This window comes from Oncorhynchus nerka, linkage group LG13, assembly GCF_034236695.1.
Source record: "Oncorhynchus nerka isolate Pitt River linkage group LG13, Oner_Uvic_2.0, whole genome shotgun sequence".
NCBI classification, from domain to species: domain Eukaryota; kingdom Metazoa; phylum Chordata; class Actinopteri; order Salmoniformes; family Salmonidae; genus Oncorhynchus; species Oncorhynchus nerka.
Genome location: NC_088408.1, coordinates 12,459,547 through 12,482,915, shown reverse-complemented (window position 1 = coordinate 12,482,915; position 23,369 = coordinate 12,459,547). Strand labels below are relative to the sequence as shown.

The following is a 23,369-nucleotide window of genomic DNA, read 5'->3' as shown; positions in this document are numbered from 1 at the left end:
TCACTTTGTTGGCATTGCCCTCTAATAGACCTCTTTATCCAGCTCATGTGACAGAGACACATGGAACAGGAAACACCCTATTAGATCCCTGTACTGTAGACTACTGTTCCTCACACGACAGTTGGTCTTCGGGCGGTTGCTAATGCACAGCTATAAAATGTGTTCAGATATGATCTGTCTGGTTTTTGTAGTCTGTGGTAGTGACTGGAGGGCCTAGGTCAGTAACTGCTCCCTCTGAACGGTATATTTGACTTTAAACATTTCTCTGTGTTTTCAGTTCGCTTGAAGGTCTAGTTGTTAGCTGTCAGACCTGTATGTGGGTTAGTGGTGTAGTTTAGAGGGCTATTTCATCATCACTTATGGGAGAATGACTCTGGGACCAGTTTGATCAGTTCTGAGCTGCATTGAGCACGTAGTCCACACGCTCACCCACCATAAAGGTAGAGAGAGGCATGACTGGGTCACATGTGGTTGCTAAGCAGCCAGGGTTTAATGGGTGACCAGGCTGACTGACTTTAGGTCATTTGATTTGAGAGTTTAGTTTTCAACACAATAAGCCACAGTTCAGCCTCAATGAAAACCCTCTGAGCCCAGGGTCCAGGGGATCTGTTTTTTCAGGAGGGATCAAAAACACTGTCACTGTATTCAGGGGTCTGTTTTGTCCCACTGTTTTTGACAAACCATCTTTATTCAAAGGATCTAAGCTGCATGCATAGAGTTGAAGTTGGAAGTTTACATACACTTAGGATAGAGTCATTTAAAATTCGTATTTCAACCACTCCACAAATATCTTGTTAACAAACTGTTTTGGCAAGTCGGTTAGGACATCTACTTTGTGCATGACACAAGTAATTTTTCCAACTATTGTTTACAGACAGATTATTTCACTTATAATTCACTGTATCACAATTCCAGTGGATCAGAAGTTTACATGCACTAAGTTGACTGTGCCTTTAAACAGCTTGGAAAATTCAAGAAAATGATGTCATGGCTTTAGAAGCTTTTGATAGGCTAATTGACATCATTTGAGTCAATTGGAGGTGTGCCTGTGGATGTATTTCAAGGCCTATCTTCAAACTCAGTACCTCTTTGCTTGACATCATGGGAAAATCTAAATTAATCAGCAAAGACCTCAGAAAAGAATTGTAGATCTCCACAAGTCTGGTTCATCGTTGGGAGCCATTTCCAAACGCCGAAGGTACCACGTTCATCTGTACAACCAATAGTATGCAAGTATAAACACCATGGGACCATGCAGCTGTCATACCGTTCAGCAAGGAGACGCCTTCTGTCTCCAAGAGATGAATGTACTTTGGTGCGAAAAGTGCAAATTAATCCCAGAACAACAGCAAAGGACCTTGTGAAGATGCTGGAGGAAACTGACCATCGTTATATTTGAAGGGAAAAGGGGGAGGCTTGCAAGCCAAAGAACACCATCCCAACCGTGAAGCACGGGGTTGGCAGCATCATGTTGTGGTGGTGCTTTGCTGCAGGAGGGACTGGTGCACTTCACAAAATAGATGGCATCATGAGGAAGAAAAATTGTGGATATATATTAAAGCAACATTTCAAGACATCAGTCAGGAAGATGACCGCAAGCATACAATGACCGCAAGCATACTTCCCAATGTTTGGCAAAATGGCTTAATAACAACAAAGTCAAGGTTTTGGAGTGGCCATCACAACACCCTTAACTCCATCCTATAGAACATGTGTGAGCAGAAATGAATAAGCGTGTGTGAGCAAGGAGGCCTACAAACCTGACTCAGTTACACCAGCTCTGTCAGAAGGAATGGGCCAAAATTCACCCAACTTATTTTGGGAAGCTTGTGGAAGGTAACCTGAAATGTTTGACCCAAGTACAACAATTTAAAGGCAATGCGACCAAATACTAATAAATCACACGCTCTACTATTATTCTGACATTACACATTCTTAAATTGGTGATCCTAACTGACCTAACTGAATTTTTACCTGGATTAAATTGAGTTTAATTATATTTGGCGAAGGTGTATGTAAACTTTCGACTCTCAAATATTCTGCATGTTTCTATAGAGCAAACAGATTAGGCCTGACTAAAAGTAAATCATGACCTTGTAAGGAGAGTCAGAGAGATACAGTATGCTGGGTTTCACACTTCTGTATTTGTGCTATGTAGATTAGTTTCACACTTCTGTATTTGTGCTATGTAGATTCGTTTCACACTTCTGTATTTGTGCTATGTAGATTCGTTTCACACTTCTGTATTTGTGCTATGTAGATTCGTTTCACACTTCTGTATTTGTGCTATGTAGATTCGTTTCACACTTCTGTATTTGTGCTATGTAGATTGTTTCACACTTCTGTATTTGTGCTATGTAGATTCGTTTCACACTTCTGTATTTGTGCTATGTAGATTCGTTTCACACTTCTGTATTTGTGCTATGTAGATTCGTTTCACACTTCTGTATTTGTGCTATGTAGATTCGTTTCACACTTCTGTATTTGTGCTATGTAGATTCGTTTCACACTTCTGTATTTGTGCTATGTAGATTCGTTTCACACTTCTGTATTTGTGCTATGTAGATTCGTTTCACACTTCTGTATTTGTGCTATGTAGATTCGTTTCACACTTCTGTATTTGTGCTATGTAGATTCGTTTCACACTTCTGTATTTGTGCTATGTAGATTCGTTTCACACTTCTGTATCCGTGTTATATGGAGATTAGTTTCACACTTCTGTGATCAATGGCCCATTTTATTCACTCAAATGCCATTTTGTTGATATTTTCTCAGCTTGGGTGTGTCCCATGGGACAGACTGCAATGGTTCAACCACCATTAACCTGTGATGTCTGCAGAAAAGTCTAACATTAGAACAGACCCAATAAATGCGTGTTTCCAATGCTCCCTCTTTTGCATGACCAAAATTGCATGTAAAAGATGGACACCAACTCCCTTCCAGTCAGCAACACAACCATCTTCTGTTTGTCTGTATTTTCTTCTTCTCCAGAACAACCATGTTGTTCGTAACGCCAGCCTGTACAACAAAGCGTTTGTGGAGCAGTTTGAGGAGACTCCTCTGCTTGTGGCGGTTCTCACATACATGGGCTATGGGATCCTCACCATCTTCGGGTACCTGCGGGACTTCCTCCGGCACTGGGGCATGGAGAAGTGCCATGTAGCCAGAGAAAGGGAAGAGCAGAAGGTAAGAGATGCAGATTACTTTTTCCTTGGAGGCTATTCACTTTTTTTCTGTTTAGCTCCTGTCTTGGATGGGTGTTTGTTCTCGCTGACAGATCTAGAATCGGATTACCCCGCCCCTGAATCGGATTACCCCGCCCCTGAATCGGATTACCCCGCCCCTGAATCGGATTACCCCGCCCCTGAATTCTTTTTTTTAACCATTAACCTCTCTGGGATATGTGGGACGCTAGCGTCACACCTGGCCAAAAGCCAGGGGAAATGCAGAGTGCCAAATTCAAATAAATTACTATAAAAATCTAACTTTCATTAAATCACACATGCAAGATAGCAAATTAAAGCTACACTTGTTGTGAATTTTAAAAAGGCTTTTTGGCGAAAGTAAACAATGCTATTATCTGAGGATAGCACCTTCTTAAACAAAGAGAGACAGCATATTTCAACCCTGCAGGCACGACACAAAACGCAGAAATAACAATATAATTCATGCCTTACCTTTGACAAGCTTCTTTTGTTGGCACTCCAATATGTCCCATAAACATCACAATTGGTCCTTTTGTTCGAATAATTCCGCTGATATATATCCAAAATGTCCATTTATTTGGCGCATTTGATCCAGAAAAACACTGGTTCCAACTTGCTCAACGTGACAACAAAATATCTCAAAAGTTACCTGTAAACTTTGCCAAAACATTTCAAACTACTTTTGTAATACAACTTTAGGGTATTTTTTAACGTAAATAATCAATACAATTGAAGACTGGATGATCTGTGTTCAATACAGGAGGAAAACAAACTGTAGGTAGCTTTCTGGTCACACGCCTCTATCTAAAAGTACACTTCAAGTGACCCTCGTTCAAGATGGCCGTACCTCTTCATTACACAAAGGAATAACCTCAACCAATTTCTAAAGACTGTTTACATCCATTGGAAGCCATAGGAACTGCAAGAAGGTCCATTAGAAATCTGAATTCTCATTGAAAACCCATTGAAAAGAGAGTGACCTCAACAAAAAAAATGAAATCTGAATTGTTTGCCTGCTAAATAAGTTCTGTTATACTCAGACATGATTCAAACCGTTTTAGAAAATGCAGAGTGTTTTCTATCCAAATCTACTAATAATATGCATATCTTATCTTCTGGGGATGAGTAGCAGGCAGTTGAATTTTGGGCATTTCATCCAGACGTGAAAATACTGCCCTCTGTCACCAATAAGTTAAGGGTTTGGAGAAATAGCTGACCCTGTGTCAGTGGTTACTGGTTAGGGGCAACTTCTGTCTACCTTCCTTCATTGCCATTCATTCATCGGGGCGGCAGGGTGGCCTAGTGGTTAGAGCGTTGGACTAGTAACCGGAAGATTGCAAGTTCAAACCCCCGAGCTGACAAGGTACAAATCTGTCGTTCTGCCCCTGAACAGGCAGTTAACCCACGGTTCCTAGGCCGTCATTGAAAATAAGAATGTGTTCTTAACTGACTTGCCTGGTTAAATAAAGGTATAAACACAAATATTTAAAAAAAAAAAAAAAACGTAAAAAAAACCAAATTGCTTCTGCTTTAAAACGTCACTTTAAAACACCCCCCTAAAACCCCTCTCTAAAACGGTTTTGTGATGTAGGCTGTTACAGTGCTAATATTTCCTCTGGTGCTGTGTGAATAGGGTGTGAATATGCCTGAACAATACAGGGAAGGTGTGAAAGTGATTTCTCCATTCACATTCCACTACAGCTTTAGCGTTTTCAAAACCTGTTTTCTGTAAACCGCAATGCTCAGTGCAACCACTATGCCAAACCACTTGTCCTGAAGCTGTAAAAGAGACGCACCTATTCCTGTGAGAAATGTGCTTTGTCTATAAACACACTCTTTCTGGCAACAGCTAGTGCACACCAAATGCTTTTGAACAGTTAGGTCAAACGATTTCTTTGAAAGCTTGTGTGTTTGCATAAATTCAGACCGTGTTATTGATTCTGTGTTTTCTAGGACTTTGTTCCACTGTACCAGGACTTTGAGAACTTCTACACCCGGAATCTATACATGCGTATCCGTGACAACTGGAACAGGCCGATCTGCAGTGTTCCAGGAGCCAAGATGGACCTGTTGGAGAGGGCCTCCAAAGACTACAACTGGACCTTTCAGTGAGTGGCCCATCCCAACCATAATAACTCTGTTAGAGTTTGTATTTGCTACTGTACACTCTGGACCTGGCTTTTACAGGGAGTAGATGGGTCTGTGTGAGAACTAGCCATGGCTTTTACAGGGAGTAGATGGGTCTGTGTGAGAACTAGCCATGGCTTTTACAGGGAGTAGATGGGTCTGTGTGAGAACTAGCCATGGCTTTTACAGGGAGTAGATGGGTCTGTGTGAGAACTAGCCATGGCTTTTACAGGGAGTAGATGGGTCTGTGTGAGAACTAGCCATGGCTTTTACAGGGAGTAGATGGGTCTGTGTGAGAACTAGCCATGGCTTTTACAGGGAGTAGATGGGTCTGTGTGAGAACTAGCCATGTTTTATTTTTATTTAACTAGGCAAGTCAGTTAAGAACAAACTCTTATTTTCAATGATGGCCTAGGAACAGTGGGTTAAATGCATTGTTCATTGGCAGAATGACAGATTTGTACCTTGTCAGCTCGGGGATTCGAACTTGCAACCTTTCGGTTTCTAGTCCAACGCTCTAACCACTAGGCTACGCTGCCGTCCCAAATGTCTTTCATGCCCCCTCTATCACCTAAAGGTCATTGCCCTACTATCTGGGGACAAACGTGATGTGTAGAAACCAACAGACAATATCTGTCACGTGTCGTTGTGTGGTAATGGTTAACCTCATTCACTCTGCTAGGCATGATATGCTGTTGTCACAACTGCATGCAAGTGTTAGGGAACCTGTCAAGAACAAGTTAAAAACAAAACCTGCTGTTATTGTCAACACGATAGCTACTCTTGCTGCTTGTCAAAACTCACAAGTACAGTATAAAACCCCCCAAAAAACAGAAGCCTTGGTTTGGTGTGTTTAGCGTTATCAGAATGTTTTTAAATACAGGACAAGGTAAGATCAGACCTCCTCCAACACAACAGTAGTTCTGTCTCGTCAGAGTTGTCTTTCTACCCAGACACACAGGCAAGCTGGTGAAAGACGTGATCAACATGGGTTCATATAACTACCTGGGCTTTGCTGAGAACACTGGGAGGTGTGCCGACGCTGCCACAGAGTCCACCCACCACTATGGCGTTGGAGTGGGTAGCACCCGCTATGAGATGGGTAAGACATGGATATAATCACCTTCTTGTTGGGGGCGAGGGACGTTTTGTTTTTAAACCACTCTGTGGACCGCAGGTAGAGCATGTTGCTTACAACGCCAGGATAGTGGGTTCGATTCCCGGTACCACCAGTTCCTAAAATGTATGCACGCGTGACTGTTACGTTTATCCATGCGACTTATCTTCTAAATGGCTAATGTTATTTAAAAGGAAGCGCTGATACACAACGTTGGTAAAATATCCGCTGCAGACAACCTTCTGGGGACAAACTGGCCCACTCATTCTGTTGTTGGGCTTGGTTGTGCCGTCTACTTCAGTAGTTTTGCCATTTTTAAAGGAAACAAGGAATCAAAAGTCCTCTGTTGTCATGTACCCCACAATGACAGAGCACAGAGTAGAACGACATGTTGGACATTAACATTCTAGTCAAGTCGTCCTCCATGCGTCGTTTATGTCAGGCCTTTATGTGCAGGAAGCTGTTGTTCTGAGGTAGTGCATCTTTGTGTTGTTGTATTGAGTTAAAAATGGATTGTGATGTTGATTTTAGAGCATCACTGTAACTGAGCTGGATCCCAGTGAGTTTTAGTACATCTGTATTGATGTCAGCTGGATCCTAGTGAGTTTTAGTACATCTGTATTGATGTCAGCTGGATCCCAGTGAGTTTTAGTACATCTGTATTGATGTCAGCTGGATCCTAGTGAGTTTTAGTACATCTGTATTGATGTCAGCTGGATCCTAGTGAGATTTAGTACATCTGTATTGATGTCAGCTGGATCCTAGTGAGTTTTAGTACATCTGTATTGATGTCAGCTGGATCCTAGTGAGTTTTAGTACATCTGTATTGATGTCAGCTGGATCCCAGTGAGTTTTAGTACATCTGTATTGATGTCAGCTGGATCCCAGTGAGTTTTAATACATCTGTATTGATGTCAGCTGGATCCTAGTGAGTTTTAGTACATCTGTATTGATGTCAGCTGGATCCCAGTGAGTTTTAATACATCTGTATTGATGTCAGCTGGATCCCAGTGAGTTTTAATACATCTGTATTGATGTCAGCTGGATCCCAGTGAGTTTTAGTACATCTGTATTGATGTCAGCTGGATCCCAGTGAGTTTTAATACATCTGTATTGATGTCAGCTGGATCCCAGTGAGATTTAGTACATCTGTATTGATGTCAGCTGGATCCCAGTGAGTTTTAATACATCTGTATTGATGTCAGCTGGATCCCAGTGAGTTTTAATACATCTGTATTGATGTCAGCTGGATCCCAGTGAGTTTTAGTACATCTGTATTGATGTAAGCTGGATCCCAGTGAGTTTTAGTACATCTGTATTGATGTCAGCTGGATCCCAGTGAGTTTTAATACATCTGTATTGATGTCAGCTGGATCCCAGTGAGTTTTAGTACATCTGTATTGATGTCAGCTGGATCCCAGTGAGATTTAGTACATCTGTATTGATGTCAGCTGGATCCCAGTGAGTTTTAATACATCTGTATTGATGTCAGCTGGATCCCAGTGAGTTTTAATACATCTGTATTGATGTCAGCTGGATCCCAGTGAGTTTTAATACATCTGTATTGATGTCAGCTGGATCCCAGTGAGTTTTAGTACATCTGTATTGATGTCAGCTGGATCCCAGTGAGTTTTAGTACATCTGTATTGATGTCAGCTGGATCCTAGTGAGTTTTAGTACATCTGTATTGATGTCAGCTGGATCCTAGTGAGTTTTAGTACATCTGTATTGATGTCAGCTGGATCCCAGTGAGTTTTAGTACATCTGTATTGATGTCAGCTGGATCCCAGTGAGTTTTAATACATCTGTATTGATGTCAGCTGGATCCTAGTGAGTTTTAGTACATCTGTATTGATGTCAGCTGGATCCCAGTGAGTTTTAATACATCTGTATTGATGTCAGCTGGATCCCAGTGAGTTTTAATACATCTGTATTGATGTCAGCTGGATCCCAGTGAGTTTTAGTACATCTGTATTGATGTCAGCTGGATCCCAGTGAGTTTTAATAGCATCTGTATTGATGTCAGCTGGATCCCAGTGAGATTTAGTACATCTGTATTGATGTCAGCTGGATCCCAGTGAGTTTTAATACATCTGTATTGATGTCAGCTGGATGTCAGCTGGATCCCAGTGAGTTTTAGTACATCTGTATTGATGTAAGCTGGATCCCAGTGAGTTTTAGTACATCTGTATTGATGTCAGCTGGATCCCAGTGAGTTTTAATACATCTGTATTGATGTCAGCTGGATCCCAGTGAGTTTTAGTACATCTGTATTGATGTCAGCTGGATCCCAGTGAGATTTAGTACATCTGTATTGATGTCAGCTGGATCCCAGTGAGTTTTAATACATCTGTATTGATGTCAGCTGGATCCCAGTGAGTTTTAATACATCTGTATTGATGTCAGCTGGATCCCAGTGAGTTTTAATACATCTGTATTGATGTCAGCTGGATCCCAGTGAGTTTTAGTACATCTGTATTGATGTCAGCTGGATCCCAGTGAGATTTAGTACATCTGTATTGATGTCAGCTGGATCCCAGTGAGTTTTAGTACATCTGTATTGATGTCAGCTGGATCCCAGTGAGTTTTAGTACATCTGTATTGATGTCAGCTGGATCCCAGTGAGTTTTAGTACATCTGTATTGATGTCAGCTGGATCCCAGTGAGATTTAGTACATCTGTATTGATGTCAGCTGGATCCCAGTGAGTTTTAATACATCTGTATTGATGTCAGCTGGATCCCAGTGAGATTTAGTACATCTGTATTGATGTCAGCTGGATCCCAGTGAGATTTAGTACATCTGTATTGATGTCAGCTGGATCCCAGTGAGTTTTAGTACATCTGTATTGATGTCAGCTGGATCCCAGTGAGTTTTAGTACATCTGTATTGATGTCAGCTGGATCCCAGTGAGTTTTAGTACATCTGTATTGATGTCAGCTGGATCCCAGTGAGATTTAGTACATCTGTATTGATGTCAGCTGGATCCCAGTGAGATTTAGTACATCTGTATTGATGTCATGCACACTTTATGTTGACATGCACACTTGTTGAAGTAAGACATCCCTTTTGTTTCCATCTTTCTGTTCCTGCTGTGTCCAGGTAACCTGGACATCCATGAGGAGTTGGAACAGCTGGTTGCTAGGTTCCTGGGGGTGGAGTCATCTATGGCCTTTGGGATGGGCTTCGCTACCAACTCCATGAACATTCCGGCTCTGGCTGGAAAGGTAGGGATAAAAATATATATTTATTTCTCACGTGCTTCGTAAACAACAGGTAAATGGTTACTTACGCGTCCTTATCTAACAATGTATATTTAAAGATGCATTAAAACAGAGAAATAGTGACACAAGCAATAAATACACAGTAAATAACGAATACAAATATTAAGTTCATATAACATGGCTGTATACAGGGAGTATATAATATAACATGGCTGTTTTACAGGGAGTATATAATATAACATGGCTGTTTTACAGGGAGTATATAATATAACATGGCTGTTTTACAGGGAGTATATAATATAACATGGCTATATACAGGGAGTATATAATATAACATGGCTGTTTTACAGGGAGTAAATAATATAACATGGCTGTTTTACAGGGAGTATATAATATAACATGGCTGTTTTTACAGGGAGTATATAATATAACATGGCTGTTTTACAGGGAGTAAATAATATAACATGGCTGTTTTACAGGGAGTATATAATATAACATGGCTGTTTTTACAGGGAGTATATAATATAACATGGCTGTTTTACAGGGAGTATATAATATTTACATTTACATTTAAGTCATTTAGCAGACGCTCTTATCCAGAGCGACTTACAAATTGGTGCTTTCACCTTATGACATCCAGTGGAACAGCCACTTTACAATAGTGCATCTAGGTCTTTTAAGGGGGGGAGAAGGATTACTTTATCCTATCCTAGGTATTCCTTAAAGAGGTGGGGTTTCAGGTGTCTCCGGAAGGTGGTGATTGACTCCGCTGTCCTGGCGTCGTGAGGGAGTTTGTTCCACCATTGGGGGGCCAGAGCAGCGAACAGTTTTGACTGGGCTGAGCGGGAACTGTACTTCCTCAGTGGTAGGGAGGCGAGCAGGCCAGAGGTGGATGAACGCAGTGCCCTTGTTTGGGTGTAGGGCCTGATCAGAGCCTGGAGGTACTGAGGTGCCGTTCCCCTCACAGCTCCGTAGGCAGGCACCATGGTCTTGTAGCGGATGCGAGCTTCAACTGGAAGCCAGTGGAGAGAGCGGAGGAGCGGGGTGACGTGAGAGAACTTGGGAAGGTTGAACACCAGACGGGCTGCGGCGTTCTGGATGAGTTGTAGGGGTTTAATGGCACAGGCAGGGAGCCCAGCCAACAGCGAGTTGCAGTAATCCAGACGGGAGATGACAAGTGCCTGGATTAGGACCTGCGCCGCTTCCTGTGTGAGGCAGGGTCGTACTCTGCGGATGTTGTAGAGCATGAACCTACAGGAACGGGCCACCGCCTTGATGTTATTTGAGAACGACAGGGTGTTGTCCAGGATCACGCCAAGGTTCTTAGCGCTCTGGGACGAGGACACAATGGAGTTGTCAACCGTGATGGCGAGATCATGGAACGGGCAGTCCTTCCCCGGGAGGAAGAGCAGCTCTGTCTTGCCGAGGTTCAGCTTGAGGTGATGATCCGTCATCTACACTGATATGTCTGCCAGACATGCAGAGATGCGATTCGCCACCTGGTCGTCAGAAGGGGGAAAGGAGAAGATTAATTGTGTGTCGTCTGCATAGCAATGATAGGAGAGACCATGTGAGGTTATGACAGAGCCAAGTGACTTGGTGTATAGCGAGAATAGGAAAGGGCCTAGAACAGAGCCCTGGGGGACACCAGTGGTGAGAGCACGTGGTGAGGAGACGGATTCTCGCCACGCCACCTGGTAGGAGCGACCTGTCAGGTAGGACGCAATCAAGCGTGGGCCGCGCCGGAGATGCCCAACTCGGAGAGGGTGGAGAGGAGGATCTGATGGTTCACAGTATCGAAGGCAGCCGATAGGTCTAGAAGGATGAGAGCAGAGGAGAGAGAGTTAGCTTTAGCAGTGCGGAGCGCCTCCGTGATACAGAGAAGAGCAGTCTCAGTTGAATGACTAGTCTTGAAACCTGACTGATTTGGATCAAGAAGGTCATTCTGAGAGAGATAGCGGGAGAGCTGGCCAAGGACGGCACGTTCAAGAGTTTTGGAGAGAAAAGAAAGAAGGGATACTGGTCTGTAGTTGTTGACATCGGAGGGATCGAGTGTAGGTTTTTTCAGAAGGGGTGCAACTCTCGCTCTCTTGAAGACGGGAGGGACGTAGCCAGCGGTCAGGGATGAGTTGATGAGCGAGGTGAGGTAAGGGAGAAGGTCACCGGAGATGGTCTGGAGAAGAGAGGAGGGGATAGGGTCAAGCGGGCAGGTTGTTGGGCGGCCGGCCGTCACAAGACGCAAGATGTCATCTGGAGAGAGAGGGGAGAAAGAGGTCAGAGCACAGGGTAGGGCAGTGTGAGCAGAACCAGCGGTGTCGTTTGACTTAGCAAACGAGGATCGGATGTCGTCGACCTTCTTTTTCAAAATGGTTGACGAAGTCATCTGCAGAGAGGGAGGAGGGGGAGGGGGAGGAGGATTCAAGAGGGAGGAGAAGGTGGCAAAGAGCTTCCTAGGGTTAGAGGCAGATGCTTGGAATTTAGAGTGGTAGAAAGTGGCTTTAGCAGCAGAGACAGAGGAGGAAAATGTAGAGAGGAGGGAGTGAAAGGATGCCAGGTCCGCAGGGAGGCGAGTTTTCCTCCATTTCCGCTCGGCTGCCCGGAGCCCTGTTCTGTGAGCTCGCAATGAGTCGTCGAGCCACGGAGCGGGAGGGGAGGACCGAGCCGGCCTGGAGGATAGGGGACATAGAGAGTCAAAGGATGCAGAAAGGGAGGAGAGGAGGGTTGAGGAGGCAGAATCAGGAGATAGGTTGGAGAAGGTTTGAGCAGAGGGAAGAGATGATAGGATGGAAGAGGAGAGAGTAGCGGGGGGAGAGAGAGCGAAGGTTGGGACGGCGCGATACCATCCGAGTAGGGGCAGTGTGGGAAGTGTTGGATGAGAGCGAGAGGGAAAAGGATACAAGGTAGTGGTCGGAGACTTGGAGGGGAGTTGCAATGAGGTTAGTGGAGGAACAGCATCTAGTAAAGATGAGGTCGAGCGTATTGCCTGCCTTGTGAGTAGGGGGAAGGTGAGAGGGTGAGGTCAAAGAGGAGAGGAGTGGAAAGAAGGAGGCAGAGAGGAATGAGTCAAAGGTAGACGTGGGGAGGTTAAAGTCGCCCAGAACTGTGAGAGGTGAGCCGTCCTCAGGAAAGGAGCTTATCAAGGCATCAAGCTCATTGATGAACTCTCCGAGGGAACCTGGAGGGCGATAAATGATAAGGATGTTAAGCTCGAAAGGGCTGGTAACTGTGACAGCATGGAATTCAAAGGAGGCGATAGACAGATGGGTAAGGGGAGAAAGAGAGAATGACCACTTGGGAGAGATGAGGATCCCGGTGCCACCACCCCGCTGACCAGAAGCTCTCAGGGTGTGCGAGAGCACGTGGGCGGACGAAGAGAGAGCAGTAGGAGTAGCGGTGTTGTCTGTGGTGATCCATGTTTCCGTCAGAGCCAAGAAGTCGAGGGACTGGAGGGAGGCATAGGCTGAGATGAACTCTGCCTTGTTGGCCGCAGATCGGCAGTTCCAGAGGCTACCGGAGACCTGGAACTCCACGTGGGTCGTGCGCGCTGGGACCACCAGATTAGGGTGGCTGCGGCCATGCGGTGTGGAGCGTTTGTATGGTCTGTGCAGAGAGGAGAGAACAGGGATAGACAGACACATAGTTGACAGGCTAGAGAAGAGGCTACGCTAATGCAGAGGAGATTGGAATGACAAGTGGACTACACGTCTCGAATGTTCAGAAAGTTAAGCTTACGTAGCAAGAATCTAATTGACTAAAATGATTAAAATGATAGAGTACTGCTGGGGTAGGCTAGCTGCGTTGTTGACACTACCCTAATCAAGTCGTACCGTTGAGTGTGAAGTTTCTACAATGCTGCTTTTCGGGAGCTAGCTGGCTAGCTAGCAGTGTTGGTTACGTTACGTTGCGTTAGGAGAACGACAATAGCTGGCTAGCTAACCTAGAAAATCGCTCTAGACTACACAATTATCTTTGAAACAAAGACGGCTATGTAGCTAGCTATGTAGCTAGCTACGATCAAACAAATCACACCGTTGGGACTGTAATGAAATGAAATGAAAAAGTGATACTACCTGTGGAGCGACGCGGAATGCGACCGGAATGCGAAAGTTCTATTCAGTAGACGTTGGCTGGCTATTGGCTAGCTAGGAGTGTCTCCTACGTTAAGGACGACAAAATAGCTGGCTAGCTAACCTCGGTGAATTAAGATAATCACTCTAAGACTACACACTCTAAACTACACAATTATCTTGGATACGAAGACAGCAAAGACAACTATGTAGCTATCTAATACTACACTAATCAAGTCGTTCGGTTGAGTGTGATAGTTACTACAGTGCTACGGTAGTGTGAAGTATGCTAGCTGGCTAGCTGCTAGGCAGATAGGAGGGGTGAAATACGATAATGCTAAGCTCCACACTAAGCTACTCAATTATCTTTACGAAGAGAACACTCTAAGCTACACAATTATCTTATATAACTATGTAGCTAGCTATGTAGCTAGCTAACACTACACTAATCAAGTCGTTCAGTTGAGTGTGATAGTTACTACAGTGCTACGGTAGCCGGTGAACGTATGCTAGCTACATGGCTCTTTTACAGGGAGTATATAATATAACATGGCTGTTTTTACAGGGAGTAAATAATATAACATGGCTGTTTTACAGGAAGTAAATAATATAACATGGCTGTTTTACAGGGAGTATATAATATAACATGGCTGTTTTACAGGAAGTATGTACAGGGGGTCCCACGGGATTCCTGACCCCTTCCATCAGCTCACTCTCGCGCCTCTCTCCAGTTGGCTACCTCAGATACCAACCTGCATCAGTAGGCTAAATGAGGAAGCCTTCAGTAGAGGAGTTGAAACGTTGTAGCCAAGGACCCATCATTAACATTAGAGCCCAAGAATGAGCGACGTTTTATCTACATTTGATGGAGTCGTCTGTAACAGGGAAGGAACCAGAACACGGCTTGTTAAAAAGGCTGTGGTTTAATCAAATAGGCTGCCAACCAGAGAGAGGGACAAGCAGCCTGAAACAGCATCGCTGTTCTGCTCCTAACAACTTTACCATCAGGCCCAGTAGTTTGTTTATTTAACTAAAGCCCTGCTGTCTGAGGTGAGGAGGGAAATAATGCAGTCCTGCCACTCAGGTTCTATGATCTGTTAATGTGTGCTCTGCTGTTGGCTACAGATTTCTGCAGTGCTGAGCAGACAGTCCTGTTGGGGGTGTCTGTCCTCATCTTTCAGTCTTAACCAATCTACATTTAAGTAATTTAGAATACGCTCTTATCCACAGAGACGTAGGCCTACAGTCAGTGCATTTAACTAAGATCTAGGTCAGACGACCACATATCACTGTCGCATTTTGCATTTCTGAAATTATTTTCAATACTTCCTAATCAAACACAATGCTCTACATATTTATGCGTGCAAAAAAGCAATGTAGTGATTATTTTTATGGAAGGACAGGAATGTTCTGGGGTTATAGACCTGTTGTGTGATCAGGAAAGGGACAGGAATGTTCTGGGGTTATAGACCTGTTGTGTGATCAGGAAAGACTGGACAGGAATGTTCTGGGGTTATAGACCTGTTGTGTGATCAGGAAAGACTGGACAGGAATGTTCTGGGGTTATAGACCTGTTGTGTGATCAGGAAAGACTGGACAGGAATGTTCTGGGGTTATAGACCTGTTGTGTGATCAGGAAAGACTGGACAGGAATGTTCTGGGGTTATAGACCTGTTGTGTTCAGGAAAGACTCAGGAAAAGACTGGTTATCAGGAAAGACTGGACAGGAATGGATTTTAACTCCTGTGTCAACCTGTACTATGCACTATCCTCTGTAGTGGCTTGTGATTGGAGGACAGGCAGTTGCCATACTAGCCAGTGATGCAGCCGGTCAAGACGCTCTCAGTGGTACAGCTGTAGAACTTTGTGAGGATCTGAGGACCCATGCTGAATCTGCCGTGGGTGAACAGGGAGTACAGGAGGGAACTGAGCACGCACCACTAAGGGGCCCCGTGTTGAGGTACCGCAGCCGGTCAGGAAGTCTGGAATCCAGTTGCAGAAGGAAGTGTTTAGTCCCAGGGTCCTTAGCTTAGTGATGAGCTTCGAGGGCTCTATGGTGTTGAACGCTGAGCTGTAGTCAATGAACAGCATTCTCACTTAGGTGTTCCTTTTGTCCAGGTGGGAAAGGGCAGTGTGGAGTGCAAAATAGATTGTCTCATCTGTGGATCTGTTTGGGCGGTATGTGACTTGGAGTGGGTCCATGCAATGTTTGCAGACTCCAAGAAGAGTCTGCGTTACAACTTCAGCTTTAAGCACTAAGTGATTTTTGTCTCTCTCTGACCCAGACAAAGTGGTCTTGTTTCAATTCTACGAAATGATTTAGTTAAGAGGTAAATCCGGCTGAGCATATCACACCGAGATGAGACCACAATGGCTGGATTCGTTTGACTGTCACTTCATTTTCCTTCTCCCAAGCTCAGCTCACTCGCTCAGAGGAAGAGATAATCGATTCTTTGTCTGGATAGGCCAGAAAATGTGACACGTCACTTCTTATGCAAATGTAGGGTCTGAAACCTGACACTTGGAAACGGAGAGCAGACAGCCGGGGCTTTTTGACATTATAAGGCAAGGGACACTACAGCGTTCACAGAGCGCTTTCGACACGAACATGTCATTCAGAATCAGTCCAGAACTGCTCAAAGTCCCCCACATGGGGTTTCACGCCGTTCCAAAACCCTCTAGTTTCCTCAGTGTGTTTTCAAAACATTGAGAAACGGGTCGTGAATCATCATGATGCCTGAAAGGCCTTGAGTTATTAGGATAGGAAGCTCTGTCTTTCTGCCCCTCTCTCTCTCTCTGCCCCTCTCTCTCTCTCTGCCCCTCTCTCTCTCTCTGCCCCTCTCTCTCTCTGCCCCCTCTCTCTGGCCACCCCATCTCTCTGCCCCCTCTCTCTCTGGCCACCCCATCTCTCTGCCCCTCTCTCTCTCTGCCCACCCCTCTCCGACCCCTCTCTCTCTCCGCCCCTCTCTCTCTCCGACCCCCTCTCTCTCTCCGACCCCTCTCTCTCTCTCCGACCCCTCTCTCTCTCTCCGACCCCTCTCTCTCTCTCCGACCCCTCTCTCTCTCTCCGACCCCTCTCTCTCTCCGACCCCCTCTCTCTCCGACCCCTCTCTCTCTCTCCGACCCCTCTCTCTCTCTCCGGCCCCTCTCTCTCTCTCCGACCCCTCTCTCTCTCTCCGACCCCTCTCTCTCTCCGCCCCTCTCTCTCTCTCCGACCCTCTCTCTCTCTCCGACCCCCTCTCTCTCTCACACCCCCCTCTCTCTCTCCGACCCCTCTCTCTCTCCACCCCTCTCTCTCCGACCCCTCTCTCTCTCTGACCCTCTCTCTTTCTGCCCCTCTCTCTTTCTGCCCCTCTCTCTTTCTGCCCCTCTCTCTTTCTGCCCCTCTCTCTTTCTGCCCCTCTCTCTTTCTGCCCCTCTCTCTTTCTGCCCCTCTCTCTTTCTGCCCCTCTCTCTTTCTGCCCCCTCTCTCTTCTGCCCCTCTCTCTCTCTCTGCCCCCTCTCTCCGCCCCCATCTCTGCCCCCATCTCTCTCCGCCCCCATCTCTCCCCTCTCCCCATCTCTCCGCCCCCATCTCTCCCCCCATCTCTCCGCCCCCATCCCCCTCTCTCCGCCCCCTCTCTCCGCCCCCTCTCTCCGCCCCCATCCCCCTCTCTCCGCCCCCATCTCTCCGCCCCCTCTCTCCCCCTCTCTCCGCCCCTCTCTCTCCGCCCCATCTCTCCGCCCCTCTCTCTCCGCCCCTCTCTCTGCCCCTCTCTCTCTGCCCCTCTCTCCGCCCTCTCTCTCCACCCCCTCTCTCTCCGCTCTCCACCCCCCCTCTCTCTGCCCGCCCCCTCTCTCTCCCCCCATCTCCTGCCCCTCTCTCTCTCTCTCTCCACCCCATCTCTCCTCTCTCTCCCTCTCTCCGCCTCCATCTCTCTGCCCCTCTCTCTCTGCCCCCTCTCTCTCCTCCCCATCTCTCTGCCCCCTCTCTCTGCCCCTCTCTCTCCCTCTCTCTCTCTCTCTCCTCTCTCTCTCTCCACCCCATCTCTCTGCCCCTCTCTCTCTGCCTCTCTCTCTCCACCCCATCTCTCTGCCCTCCTCTCTGCCCCTCTCTCTCTCTCTCTCTCCACCCCATCTCTCTGCCCTCTCTCTCTCTCTCTCTCTCCACCCCATCTCTCTGCCCTCTCTCTCCCTCTCTCTCTCTCTCTGCCCCTCTCTCTCTCTCTCTGCCCCTCTCTCTCCGCCCCCCTCCGCCCCTCTCTCTCTCTCTCTCTCTCTCTCTCTGCCCCTCTCTCTCTGCCCCCTCTCTCTGCCCCCTCTCTCTCTGCCCTCTCTCTCTCTCTCTCTCTCTCCACCCCATCTCTCTGCCCCTCTCTCTCTCTCTCTCTGCCTCTCTCCACCCCCATCTCTCTGCCTCCCTCCGCCCCCATCTCTCTCTCCCTCTCTCCACCCCATCTCTCTGCCCCCTCTCTCTCTCTCTCTCTCTCCACCCCATCTCTCTGCTCTCTCTCTCTCTCTCTCTCTCCACCCCATCTCTCTGCCTCTCTCTCTCTCTCATCTCTCTGCCCCTCTCTCTCTGCCCCTCTCTCTCCACCCCCCATCTCTCTGCCCCTCCATCTCTCTCGCCCCATCTCTCTGCCCCCTCTCTCTCTCTCTGCCCCCTCTCTCTGCCCCTCTCTCTCTCTCTCCGCCCCCATCTCTCTGCCCCTCTCTCTCTGCCCCTCTCTCTCTGCCCATCTCTCTGCCCCTCTCTCTCTGCCCCTCTCTCTCTCTGCCCCTCTCTCTCTGCCCCCTCTCTCTCTCTGCCCTCTCTCTCTCTGCCCCTCTCTCTCTCTGCCCTCTCTCTCTCTCTGCCCCCTCTCTCTGCCCCTCTCTCTCTGCCCTCTCTCTCTCTGCCCCTCTCTCTCTGCCCTCTCTCTGCCCCTCTCTCTCTCCCTCTCTCTCTGCCCCCTCTCTCTCTCTCTGCCTCCTCTCTCTCTCTGCCCCTCTCTCTCTGCCCCTCTCTCTCTCTCTCCACCCCATCTCTCTGCCCTCTCTCCCCCCTCTCTCTGCCCTCTCTCTCTCTGCCCCTCTCTCTCTGCCCCTCTCCTCTCTCTCTCTGCCCCTCTCTCTCTCTCCACCCCTCTCTCTCTGCCCCTCTCTCTCTGCCCCCTCTCTCTCTCTGCCCCCCATCTCTCTGCCCCTCTCTCTCTGCCCCTCTCTCTCTGCCCTCTCTCTCTCTCTGCCTCTCTCTCTCTGCCCCCCTCTCTCTGCCCCTCTCTCTCTGCACCCCATCTCTCCTCTCTCTCTCCACCCCATCCCCTCTCTCTCTGCCCTCTCTCTCTCTCTCTCTCTCTCTCTGCCCCTCTCTCTCTGCCCTCTCTCTCTGCCCCTCTCTCTCTCTGCCCCTCTCTCTGCCCCCTCTCTCTCCCCCTCTCTCCCTCTCTCTCGCCCATCTCTCTCCGCCTCTCTCTCTCCCCTCTCTCTGCCCCTCTCTCTCTGCCCCCTCTCTCCCCTCTCTCTCTGCCCCTCTCTCTCTGCCCCTCTCTCTCTGCCCCTCTCTCTCTGCCCCCTCTCTCTGCCCCTCTCTCTCTGCCCCTCTCTCTCTGCCCTCTCTCTCTCTGCCCCTCTCTCTCTGCCTCTCTCTCTCTCCACCCATCTCTCTGCCCCTCTCTCTCCGCCCCTCCTCTCTCTCCTCCCCCATCTCTCTGCCCCTCTCTCTCCACCCCCTCTCCCCTCTCCCCCCTCTCTCTGCCCCTCTCTCTCTGCCCCTCTCTCACCCCATCTCTCTGCCCCCCCTCTCTCTCTCTCTCCACCCCTCTCTCTCTCTCTCTCTCCACCCCATCTCTCCGCCCCTCTCTCTCTGCCCCTCTCTCTCCACCCCATCTCTCTCTCTCTCTCTCCACCCCATCTCTCTCTCTCTCCACCCCATCTCTCTGCCTCTCTCTCTCTCTCCACCCCATCTCTCCGCCCCTCTCTCCACCCCATCTCTCCACCCCATCTCTCCACCCCATCTCTCTGCCCCATCTCTCTGCCCCTCTCTCTCCACCCCATCTCTCTGCCCCTCTCTCTCTGCCCCTCTCTCTCTGCCCCTCTCTCTCTGCCCCTCTCTCTCTCTCCGCCCCCATCTCTCTCTCTGCCCGCCCCTCTCTCTCTCTCTCTGCCTCTCTCTCTCCACCCCCATCTCTCTGCCTCTCTCTCTGCTGCCCACCCCCATCTCTCTCTCTGCCTCTCTCTGCCCACCCCCATCTCTCTGCCTCTCTCTCTCCACCCCCATCTCTCTGCCCTCTCTCTGCCCACCCCCATCTCTCTCTCTGCCTCTCTCTCCACCCCCCATCTCTCTGCCTCTCTCTCTGCCCACCCCCCTCTCCCCCTCTCTCTCTCTCTCTCTCCCCTCTCTCTCTCCACCCCCATCTCTCTCTCTGCCTCTCTCTCTCCGCCCCCCATCTCTCTGCCTCTCTCTCTCCGCCCCCATCTCTCTGCCCCTCTCTCTCCACCCCCCCCTCTCTCTCTCTCTGCCTCTCTCTCTGCCCCTCTCTCCCCCCTCTCTCTGCCTCTCTCTCTGCCCACACCCATCTCTCTCTCTGCCCCTCTCTCTCTCCACCCCCATCTCTCTCTGACTCATATAATCCTTTACTTCTCCTCCTCTAAGTTTTGTTTTGACAAAAAGTAAAGTAGAAGTCTCTGACTGGCAGGCGCGTGGTCGTCCTCGTGAAAGTAGTCAAGACACTTCCTGTGGAGGAGAGGCGAAGGACCATTCACATGATCCTGACAGACTTCCTCCTCCTCGCCTCTTCTTGGAAATGACATCATTGCGTAATGCACTCATTCTGTTAAATCACTAGATGATGGAATTGTGTAACTTGTCTTGTGGTAACTATACAATGGCTGTGGTGTCATTGACTGTGAGACTGCGCCTGTGACCCCCCCCTTCAGGGAGACTGTCCTGTATACCACTTTAGTGTGTTAGTGTTTTTGTATTGCGATGTAAATAAATGCTATTATTTAATTGTAATTCCAGGGCTGTTTGATCCTGAGTGATGAGTTAAACCATGCCTCTCTGGTGCTGGGCGCTCGGCTGTCTGGATCCATCATCAGAGTCTTCAAGCACAACAGTGAGTCATTTAGTGTTGTCCAAGACGACCCTGTTTGATCACCATCTATCTATTACCTCAGCCAGCTGTCTACAGTAAACTTCCAGATCACAATGGGATGTAACCTGCTCCGTGCAATCAACACAACACTAAAGACCAACTGTCTCTCATTAGAAGCTGTCTAGCTGTTTGTTTATCTTATATTAGAGTCTGAGCACATGTAAGCCATGCCACCGTCCATCCCCGGCCTCCTCTACACCATCTACTGTTCATCCCGATCCAGTTAGACTCTGTAGTTAGGTGTCAGGTAGTAATGCAAATCTGGATATTTCCTGCCAGTGTTTGTTTGGTTTTCTCTCATTGCTCCTTCTGGCATTCTATTTTAGACAAGACGGGGGAGATGTGATGGATAAACACATTTCTTCACTCGAAGACTCGCTGCCACTCGGTGTTAGCCAGCCATCTTGTTGTTGTCTTGCTTTGGGATGCAATGTCTAAACATTCAGGTACTTAGGCTGCATTATTCAGACCCTTTTCTATGCTCTGTGTGTGTCTGTAGATATGGTGAGTCTAGAGAAGCTATTGACAGACGCCATCGTCCACGGCCAGCCCAGAACACGCAGGCCCTGGAAGAAGATCCTCATACTGGTCGAAGGAATATACAGGTACGGTACCTTTTTTAAGTGGTATCGTATGATATCACATTTACAGCTATCATCTGCATTTATTTTTCTTATTAATTTAATTATTTATTTAGTTTTCTTATTAAACGTTCATTAATGAATTCCAATAAATAATGGAAATAACCCCAGCTGAATCAGACGCTCACAATACATTTTAGAAAGGCTCCCTGCAGACTCGGCACGGCCTAGTCGTACAGAAAGGCTCCCTGCAGGCACGGCCTAGTCGTACAGAAAGGCTCCCTGCAGACTCGGCACGGCCTAGTCGTACAGAAAGGCTCCCTGCAGACTCGGCACGGCCTAGTCGTACAGAAAGGCTCCCTGCAGACTCGGCACGGCCTAGTCGTACAGAAAGGCTCCCTGCAGACTCGGCACGGCCTAGTCGTACAGAAAGGCTCCCCGCAGCCTCGGCACGGCCTAGTCGTACAGAAAGGCTCCCTGCAGACTCGGCACGGCCTAGTCGTACAGAAAGGCTCCCAGCAGACTCGGCACGGCCTAGTCGTACAGAAAGGCTCCCGCAGACTCGGCACGGCCTAGTCGTACAGAAAGGCTCCCTGCAGACTCGGCACGGCCTAGTCGTACAGAAAGGCTCCCCGCAGCCTCGGCACGGCCTAGTCGTACAGAAAGGCTCCCCGCAGCCTCGGCACGGCCTAGTCGTACAGAAAGGCTCCCTGCAGACTCGGCACGGCCTAGTCGTACAGAAAGGCTCCCTGCAGACTCGGCGCGGCCTAGTCGTACAGAAAGGCTCCCTGCAGACTCGGCGCGGCCTAGTCGTACAGAAAGGCTCCCTGCAGACTCGGCGCGGCCTAGTCGTACAGAAAGGCTCCCTGCAGACTCGGCGCGGCCTAGTCGTACAGAAAGGCTCCCTGCAGACTCGGCGCGGCCTAGTCGTACAGAAAGGCTCCCTGCAGACTCGGCGCGGCCTAGTCGTACAGAAAGTCTCCCTGCAGACTCGGCACGGCCTAGTCGTACAGAAAGTCTCCCTGCAGACTCGGCACGGCCTAGTCGTACAGAAAGTCTCCCGCAGCCTCGGCACGGCCTAGTCGTACAGAAAGGCTCCCCGCAGACTCGGCACGGCCTAGTCGTACAGAGAAGTGGGCATCCCCGCAGCCTTCAGTTCTTTGTCATGTACTTAGTGTAAAGGTCAACCAATCCGTTCTGTTCAGTATGGATCTTGGTGAAGCGCCTGTCCCTGATCAGTTCACCAAAGTTAAAAAGTCTGACCCCCCTGAGTGATCTAGAGAAACACACAGTCACTGACTTCTCACAGCAAGTGGGATCAAAAAGAAACATACACTTCACGTTGTTTTAGGTTGAGGGAGATGTTCACTTAGTACGGCCGTTACCAGACAACAACAGGGAGATGTTCTGTCTTAGTACGGATCTTACCAGGGGAGATGTTCACGTCTTGTCCCTGATTTACCAGACAACACACAGGGAGATGTTCACGTCTTAACGGCCGTCATTTGACAACACACCACCTTGTAGTCATTTACCAGACACAACACACAGGGAGATGTTCACGTCTTAAAACGGCCGTCATTTACCAGACACAACACACAGGAGATGTTCACGTCTTTACGTCATTTACCAGACACAACACACAGGGAGATGTTACGTCTTAGACGGCCGTTACCAGACTCAACACACAGGAGATGAAGATCAAAAGAAACACACACTGTTTACGTTGTTTTAGGACAGACAACACACAGGGAGATGTTCACGTCTTCACGTCTTACCAGACAACACACAGGGAGATGTTCACGTCTTAGTACGGCCCGTTACCAGACAACACACAGGGAGATGTTCACGTCTTTGCGGCCATTTACCAGACAACACACAGGGAGATGTTCACGTCTTAGTACGGCCGTTACCAGACACAACACACAGGGAG

The 23,369-nt window shown here is 48.1% G+C and overlaps 1 protein-coding gene across 1 annotated transcript in view; it reads left to right on the top strand.

Annotated features, from left to right (window-relative positions):
- The window catches only part of LOC115122692 (serine palmitoyltransferase 2-like), a 49,047-nt gene that overhangs the window by 5,911 nt on the left and 19,767 nt on the right, over positions 1-23,369 (top strand). The window contains exons 2-8 of the mRNA XM_065026102.1: positions 2,992-3,186; positions 5,160-5,314; positions 6,287-6,435; positions 9,552-9,676; positions 20,723-20,816; positions 21,355-21,515; positions 21,637-22,482. Of these exons, the coding sequence (XP_064882174.1) occupies positions 2,992-3,186; positions 5,160-5,314; positions 6,287-6,435; positions 9,552-9,676; positions 20,723-20,816; positions 21,355-21,515; positions 21,637-22,482 (1,725 nt within the window). The remainder of the gene's footprint in view (positions 1-2,991; positions 3,187-5,159; positions 5,315-6,286; positions 6,436-9,551; positions 9,677-20,722; positions 20,817-21,354; positions 21,516-21,636; positions 22,483-23,369) is intronic.